General features: G+C 42.8%; 1 protein-coding gene across 1 annotated transcript in view; it reads right to left on the bottom strand.

The window, feature by feature from the left end:
- Positions 1-2: 2 nt before the first annotated feature.
- The window catches only part of Dnajc1 (DnaJ heat shock protein family (Hsp40) member C1), a gene marked incomplete at its 3' end in the record, with an annotated part of 219,070 nt that continues 210,005 nt past the window's right edge, over positions 3-9,067 (bottom strand). The window contains exons 11-12 of the mRNA XM_033759662.1: positions 3,677-3,725; positions 3-106 (exon numbers count right to left, since the gene is read on the bottom strand). Coding sequence (XP_033615553.1) covers positions 3-106; positions 3,677-3,725 — 153 coding nt within the window. The remainder of the gene's footprint in view (positions 107-3,676; positions 3,726-9,067) is intronic.

Below are 9,067 nucleotides of genomic sequence, written 5' to 3'. Positions count from 1 at the left end.
GCGTCCTCCTCGCGCTGCGTGACGATGGCGTCGGGCGGGGCCACGGCTGGCTTCGTGGGCCTGGGCATCTGGGCCGAGGACCTGAGCTCGGACAGCCTGAGCAGCCCTAGGAGAGGTCACAGCACAGGGGATGCAGGTCTCCTGCGTGCCCCTTCTCCGTCCCAGCTGTCCCTACTGAGGGAGGGAGGCTCAGGAGGAGGCAGGGTGGGCCGCGGCTGTGTTCAGAGGCTAGGGTGACACAGCCAGGAGCCAGGAAGCCAGCCCCTTGCAGGCAGGGCTGGGCCTAGCAGCTATCAGAAGACCCTCCAAGACAGGCTGACATGCAAACAACCTGAGTTATGACGGGAATGTTAATTTAGGGCCAACATCTTGAGTTACAACCCAAATACCAGCTGATTGTGCAGATTTAACCCTCTAACAGTTGTGGAAGGAGCAACATCCTTTCCTGGGCCAGTGTCTAAGGACACTGAGATCTGCCTGTGTACAGGAGAGACTTTTAAGGCTGTGTAGAAGAGCCTGAGCCTTCATTGATCAACTTGATTTACAGCCAGCCCTCGGGAAGGAATTGAGTGCGTAAGTCAAGGATCCACTGTAAACTCTGCAGATAACATTTGCTATAGTTAAAACCTTTCACCTTACAAAGGAAGAAATACAAATAGTTAATGTTAGCAACACACAACATGAACATTTCATGCAACATGAAATGACAAATGCCCATCTTTCAGTCATTCAACTGGCAAAGATTAGAAAGCAGGAAACCAATTTTTAAAAAAATGAAATTAAAGAAGAACAATCTCCTGTACGGGCAAAGACACAGAAGCCAGGCCGGGCGTGGTGGCGCATGCTTGTAATCCCAGCTCTCAGGAGGCTGAGGCAGGAGGATCGCTGTGAGTTTGAGACCAGCCTGGGCTACACAGTGAGTTCTAGGTCAGTCTCAACTATACAGTGAGACCGTGTCTCAAATAAAAGAGAAGTCAGGTGCAGCATGTATGTGTAGGTTGGTACTGGGTGCTGAAACTCAGGTGGCAAACAAAGCATTCTGTGAAACCTCAGAACTGTGGGAGGCTGAGGCAGGAGGATAGCAACTTAAAGCCTATCCTGGAAGGACTTAGCACACATCAGTTCCAAAAAAAACCCAAAAATATTCTTTGATGCTATTAACCACTTAATATGCCACTAAGCAACTAAATTTTAAAATGTATTTAATCAGTTTGAACTTTAATTTTCAGTGGCTCCATGTGGCTGGGGGTTACCTAGTAGACTTCCTGGAGGACAGTAAGACAGGGGCAGGTCCTTCTGATTTACCTTCCTGTGTCCATGTGGCTGCATGTGCTTGGGACGTCTGGGGTACTCACACCATTTAGTGGCTGTGCCACAGCAGTGAAAGCCTGTCACGGCCAGCTCCACACTCCTGGGTGGCTCTGTGAGGGGCCCCAGCATATTGCTCTGACGATGAACTCATCAACAAGCACTGAACTCACAGCTGCTACCTGTGTGTATCTCTGCTTACTGATGAATCAGGTCCATGCACCACTAATACAGCATTTAATTATGAGACATGGGAAGAAAAGAAAATCAATTTAGCAACACCGACTCAAGATAAAAAAATGAAAAGGGATGGGGACATAGCTCAGTAGTAGGGCTCCTCTGGGTTTGGTTCCCAGTACCACACACAAGCAGGCACCCACACACACACACACCCACACACCCACACACACAGAACCAAGAGGAGAAAAAGGAAATGTCTTACGAGTCTCCTAGTCTCTGAACTGAGTCCCTCGGGTTTCTGCTGGCCCACAGGACCCCTCCGAGAACCCCAGACGGCTCCTGGTGGAGGTGGCCTGCCTAGTGAGGCAGCATGCTGCTGGCCAGGACTCAAAGCCAGCCTGCCACGCAGATGAACTGTGTTTGGATTTACAGGTCAAATCCTGCTCTGAGCCTACTGTAGTCTGCAGTTTTTATGTTACATCATTTTGGCTACAAAATAGCCCAGGCAACACAAGAACTATTTTCAGGCATGTTTTCAAAATATTCAAAATCTTTAAAAAACAGTTGCTTTCATATTCATAATTAATAAATCATCCTTACTATATAGAAACATTTTGTTATCTGGCACCAAGTGTGATACTCTTTTGATAAAAAATGTGAAATTTAAATTCCATAACTTTTTGGTGGGGGTTACTGGGAATCGACTCAGGGCCTCACACTTGCCCCGCAGGCACTGACTGTGCTGCTGAGCTATATATATCCCCAGCCCAAATTTTGTGACTTTTTAAAACACTTTTTTTTTTTTTGGAGACAGGGTCTCTCTATATACTTCCAGTTGGCCTTGAGCTCACTATGTAGCCCAGGGTGGCCTAAAACTTGAAGGGATCCTCCTGCCTCAGTCTCCTGAGTGCTAGGATTACAGGCGTGCACCACCACACCTGGGCAAAACACTGTTAAAATACAAGGAAGCCTCTGTGTGACAGGAAATAATCCCCAAGGTACTCTCCATCTTACTGAAAAATGATTCCAAGGCCACTGGAATCCCTTCTGTGGGTATTCTGTGCAGTATGTTGAGAGCAACAGAATGAGCGAGGGGAGGAGGCCAGCCTCGTGCCGTCAGTGCCAGGGGTCCCCGCTCCTCCCTCAGGAAATGCTGGCACCCAGAGTGACACACACCCTGTGCCAGGACACCGACAGGGCCTGCCAGTGTGTCGGTATGACAAAGCAGAACTGTCTTCTCATTGTTCTCAGACCAAAATAAGACTCAGGAGAAACCCGAAAACAGTGCTCCTGCACACAAAGGGTCCCTCAGCTGTACCCCACTTTGGAGACCACTACTTCATAACAATAAAAAAAACAATAAATGAAGCTGGTGTGTGGGATGTCCTATGTCCAGTTCCAGGGGCTGGGGTCTGAGGCTAGGCTTGGCAATGTGAGAGCTTGTCTCAAAAAAGGACAGAAAGAGAAGGAAAGAAAAGTAAGAAAGAACCAAAATGTCCATCAGCTGGAATCTGTTCAACTATGACGTGTCTGTACTATGAACCACTATGTAGTGCTGAGAAGGCAACAGTGGGTAGGTTATGTGGTTTATATTTTCTTCCCTTTGTTTATCACTATTGTATTGGGTGGTTTTTTTTCCCCCCTTTGGTATTGGGGATTGAACTTGGGACCTTGAGCTTGTGAAGCAGGCGGTGGCACCACTGAGCTCAATTCCCAGCCCTTTATTGAGTTTTCTATTTTTTTATTTTTTGAGGCAGGGTCTCACTTTGTAGCCCAAGCTAGCCTGGAACTTGGAGTGATCCTCCTGCCTCAGCTTCCTGAGTGCTGGGATTACAGGGGTGCATCACCATGTCTGGCTGAGACTAGATTTGGAGAAACAACTTCTCAAGGAGGCTGCTCCTATATACCGAGGGTGGCGCAGAGCCCGTGGTGAGGGTGCAGAGTGGGGAGCGGCTGGGTGTGCGCACTGGTGTTCCGCACACCCTTTCCCGACTGAAACACCTCTCACTAATGACCCTGTGAGCAGGGCTGGACGGGCTGGTCGGCGCCTGGGACTCAGTCCCTTTTAGAAAAAGGATCAATAGGAACAGGCTTCACTCGGTAAAACTATCGCATCCTCATATTTCAAGAAGCTATTATAAGAAGGGGCTTATTTTAGAGCAGTGGGTTACGGTGGGTGCTGACTCACCTGGGGAGCACGTAACAGAATCCTTCAGTTGCTTGGCTTTGGTTGTCACCTGTTTCAAAACAAAAAGTACAAGACCTTACTTTTCATGTGCCTTGCAGGCTGAGCGGCCTGTTCATGTAAGGCACAGACCACTCATTCACTAACAAGAGAACAGGCCCAGAGAGACAAAGTGCCGGACTCTGAAACACAAGAGCTCAGGGTCCCTCGCTGCTTCTAGATCAGTGATGGCTCCGCATGCTGGTTTCTAGATCAGTGTACACAGGGATTTTTGTGTCAAGTTAAAAATTTTCAGAAAAGGAATCTTCCCTGGAGAATACAGGTGAGTTAATAATCAGCAGGCAAAAGAACATTTATGATAGCGCTATTAGGACAGAAAAGTTTTGCATCCAGAAGGAAACCCTGAGAGCACACGAGAGACATTAGAGGAGTCCTGTGACTGAGTGGAGCAGCGGGCCCAAGGCCCGGGACGCCAGTCCCACACCGAGGAACTGTGCTCTGGGCTCCTCAGCCCGTTCCCTCTGGCCCTCCCCGCTTTTAATGGTACCATATTGTATGTCTCATTCCATGGACTGCCTTTCAAATGCCCTGAAGACCCATCTACATAGACACTTCTCTTTTAAAAACTGAGATAAAATTTAGAGTGTGTTGTAAACACAAGTCAATGAGGTTTTGAAAAAAACAAACCCTGGCAAACAACTTCCCAAATTATGGAACATTCTTATTATTCCAGAGTTCCCTTATGGCCCTAAGACAATTGCTACTCTGTCCAGAGACAACCACTGTTTTGATCTCTATTATTATTTTTTTTAAAATATGGGTTAAAAATGAATTTTACTCAGCGGAACCTGCACCTGCCATGCAAGCGCAAGGTCCTAAGTTTGATCCCTGGTACTAAAAAAAAGGAATTTTCAAGAATTTAATTGGAAGCTGGGTGTGGTTGTGCACCTCTCAGCTAGGGAGGCTGAGGCAGGATCAACCATGAGTTCAATCCCAGCATGGATAATTTAGCAACTTGGCAAGATCCTATCTCAAAAAATAAAAAGGGGTGGTAATGTAGTTCAGTGTAAAAGTCCTGGGATCAATACCCAATACAGTAAAACAAAGGGAACACACACACACACACACACACACACACACACACACACACACACACACACACACAAGAATAAGACTACTCGGAGATACCATTCATTACAATAAATACTAAGGACCATTTACTCAGAGAGACCTTAAAAACAACAAGAGAATGGGAAAAGTGGATTCAACAGCTGCTAGATGATGCAAAGACTAACCTAAGCTTAACTGGAGTAAGTGAAAATCAGAAGACAGCACAATGGACATAAAATACCTGTCCACAGATGTAATAGCATTTAAGTCAAAATTGACCAGAAGAGGCAAGCCATACTGGTTAAGGGAACAATTTAGTAAGAGATAACAGTTATAAATATAGGCTCACCGAACATCAATGTACCAAACTTAATAAAATGCACACTACTGGGTATAAAAATGAGATAAATACCAACATAATTGTAACGGGAATACTCAATACTCCACTTTAACAAATTGATCAACTAGACAAAAAAAATTCAACAAAGAAATATTTAAGTTGAACCAAACCTTTGAACAAATGGACTGGATAGATACCTGCAGAGTTCCACCTAACTACCACAGAAAATACATTCTTAGAAGGACATGGGGTTTTCTCAAGTAGATCACATTCTAGCCCATAAATCAGACTTAAATAACTGCAAAAGAATTGAAATTATCCCACCCATATCATCAGATTATAGTGCAATGAAACTAGAAATCAATGGTAAAAGAAACCATGGAAAGTATGCAAATTTCCAAAACATGGAAATTAAACAATATCCTCTTGAATAATCAATGAGTCAAGAAGAAATCAAGGAAAAATTAGTTGCTAGAATCACATAATACCAGTACAACATACTGAAAACCTACAGGGCACAATTAAAACAGTCCTCAGAGGGGAGTTTGTAACTATGAATTCCTACATTAGAAAAATAGCCCAAATGATGTATAGCCTAATGATGTACCTCAAAATTCTAGGAAAGCAAGAACAATCCAAATGCAGTGCTTGTACAAGGAAGGAAATGATAAAGATCAGAGCAGAAATTAATGAAATGGAGACAAAACAAACTAAACCAAACAAACAAAAACAAAATCAATGAATTGAAGAGCTGGTTCTTTGAAAGGATAAACAAAATAGACAAAACCTTAGCCAATGTAACACAAAAAAGAAAGGGAGAGGGGAGGAGGAAGGCTGGGGATTTAGCTCAGAGGGCACCTGCATGGTCCTGAGTTTGATCCCCAGTACAAAAAAAAAAAGACAATTAGAAATAGAAAAGGTGGCTGGGCGAGGTGGCTCACGCCTGTAATCCCAGTACTCGGGAGGCTTAGGCAGGAGGATCGCTGTGAATTTGAGACCAGCCTGGGCTACATAGTGAGTTCCAGGTCAGTCTCAACTACATAGTGAGACCCTGTCTCAAAAAACAAAAAGAAAAGAAAAGAAAAGAAAAGTGAAACAACAATGGCCACTGCCAGAATCCTGAAAATTATTAGTAAATACTTTGCAAACCTGCACATCAAAAATTGGAGAACCCAGAAGAAATGGAGAGATTCCTAGATACACATGAATTACCAAAACGAAATCAAAAAGCCTTAGAAATCCTGAATAAATCAATAGTAGGCAATGAAACGGAAGAATAAATGGAACAGAGGGAAGAAGTACTTCCAAAACCATTCCTAGAAGCTACCATTACTTGGATCCCCAAACCAGAGAAGGATCCAACCAAAAAAAGCCAATTTCTCAGAAGAACTAGATGCAAAAACCCTTAACAAGGAGCTAGGCTGTAACCCCAGCACTTGGGAGGCTGGGGCAGGAGGATGGTGAGTTCAAGGCCAGCCTGAACTACAGAGTGAGACCCTGTCTCAAAAACAAAACAAACAAAACAAAACAAAAACCTTAACCAAATATTGGCAAATTGTGACAAATCATCAAAAAGATCATACACCATGGCCTAGTAGGTTTTATCTCAGTGATGCAAGGGTAGTTCAATAAATCAATAAATGTAATACATTGCATAAATAGAAGCAAGGACAAAAATCACATGATCATCTCAATAGATGGAGAAAAAAAATCTATGACAAAATTCAACATCCATTTGTGATAAAAATCCTGAGGAAGATAGGTAGACAAAGACTTTATCTCAATCTGATAGGCTACCTACTGACAACATATTAAATAGGGAAAAACTGAAAGCTTTCCCTCTAAAATCAGGAAGAAGACAAGAATGTCCACTATCACCATTCCTGTTAAAGTACTCAAAATATTAGCCAGAGCCATTAGGCAAAAGAAAGAAATAAGGGCAAGAGCTTTAGCTCAGTGATGCTGCCGGCCTCACAAGCATAAGGTCCTGAGTTTGATCCCTGGTACAAAAAAAAAAAAAAAAAAAAAGAGTGCGAGATTAAAAGGATATATATAGGAAAGGATAAAGTTGTTCCAATTTTAGTACATGTACTGCCAAAGCGAGCACAGGAAAGGACAAAGTATCATTATTTGCAGATGACACAGTATTCTATTTACAAGAACCTAAAAATTTCACCAAAACTCCTAGAACCAATAACCAAATTTGGTAGCATAGCAAGATACAAAGTCAATACACAAAAATTAATAGCATTCCTGTACAACAATAATAAAGTCACCAAGAATTAGGGATGCAGTATCTTTCACAATATCATCATGAAAAATTAAATACCCTAGGAATTAGCCTAAGGAAGTGAAAGAGCTCTATGATTAAAACTATAATATTCTGAAAAAGAAAATCAGAGGACATCAGAAAATGGAAAGGTATTTCCTGTTCTTGGTAGGCAGAAACAATATTATCAAAATGGTCATACTTTCAAAACTGATTTAAGGGCCGGGGATTTAGCTCAGTGGTTCGGTGGCCTGCTTTGCAAGCACAAGGACCCTAGTTCAATCCCCAGTACCCCCCAAAAAAAACTGATTTAAGATGTACTATAATCCCAATCAGAGTACCAATAGCATTCCTCATGGAACTACGGAAAATAATCCTAAAATTCATAAGGAACCAGAAGAGACCTAGAATAATAAAAGCAACCCTGGGCAAGAGCAAGGCAGGAGCAACCACAATTTCAGACTTCAAATTACACTACAAACCTACAGTGACAAAAACAGCAAGGTAATGGCAACTCCCCCAAACACAAACAAACAAACAAAAAAACCAAACATATGGATCAACAAAACAGAACAGAGGACTCCAAGCACATCCAGCTACCTGATCTCTGACAAAGGGATCAAAAAACAGAGTGCAGAAAGATAGCCTTCTTAACAAATGGTGCCGGGAAAACTGGCTATCTACATGCAGAAAACTGATCTAGACCTATATCTCTCACCATATACCAAGCTAAAATCAAAATGGATCAAGATAAAATGGGCAAAACTCTTAAAGACTTGGGCATAGGTAAGGACTTTCTGGAGAGAACCCCAATTGTTCAAGAGACAACACCAAGAATTAACAAATGGGATCATATTAAATTTAAAAGCTTCTGCACAGCAAAGGAAACCACAAACAGAACGAAGAGACAAAGGCCAGGGATTTAGCTCAGTGTTTCCACTGTCCCCCTTGAAAGCACAAGGACCCGAGTTCGATCCCCGGTACCAAAAACAAGTTAAATTGAGGCAGGGATTTAGCCAGTGGTGCCACACCTGTCTCACAAGGCCAACGTCCGGAGTTCGATCCCCTGTACCAAAAACAGAGTGAAGAGACAGCCTACAGAATAGGAAAATATTTTTGCCATCTATTCCTTAGAGGATAATATCTAGAATATATAAAGAACTCAAAAAACTTAGAACCCCCAAATAAGAAACCCAATAAAAAAATGAGCATCTAAAAGCATGTGAGAAATACATGAAAAAAATGTTCCATGTAAAACAATACTGAGATCAGTCTTGCTTCAGAAAGAATGGCTATAATCAGGAAACCAGACAACAAATGCCAGAGAGGCTATAGGAGAGGGGGGAACCCTTTTCATTGCTGGTGGGAATGTAACAAGCACTATGCAGATCTGTATGGAGATTTCTCAAAAAATTAAAATAAGAAATTCCATTTAACCCAGATAATCCCCTCCTAGGTATCTTCCTCAAAGTGTTAAGATCATCATATTACAATGATACATGCATGCCCATGTTTATAGCAGCACAATTCATAACAGCTAAGTCTTGGAAGTGACTTATATGCCCACCAATAGAAGAACAGAGGGCCGGGGATTTATTTAGCTCAGTGGCACTGTGCCTACCTCATCAGAGCAAGGTCCTGAGTTCGATCACAGGAACCACAAAAAAACAAAACA

The sequence above is a fragment of the Fukomys damarensis genome, unplaced genomic scaffold (genome assembly GCF_012274545.1).
Source record: "Fukomys damarensis isolate Sample0158 unplaced genomic scaffold, DMR_v1.0_HiC HiC_scaffold_37, whole genome shotgun sequence".
Lineage (NCBI taxonomy): Eukaryota > Metazoa > Chordata > Mammalia > Rodentia > Bathyergidae > Fukomys > Fukomys damarensis.
The sequence above is the reverse complement of the archived record's forward strand: the minus strand, read 5'-3'. Positions and strand labels throughout refer to the sequence as shown.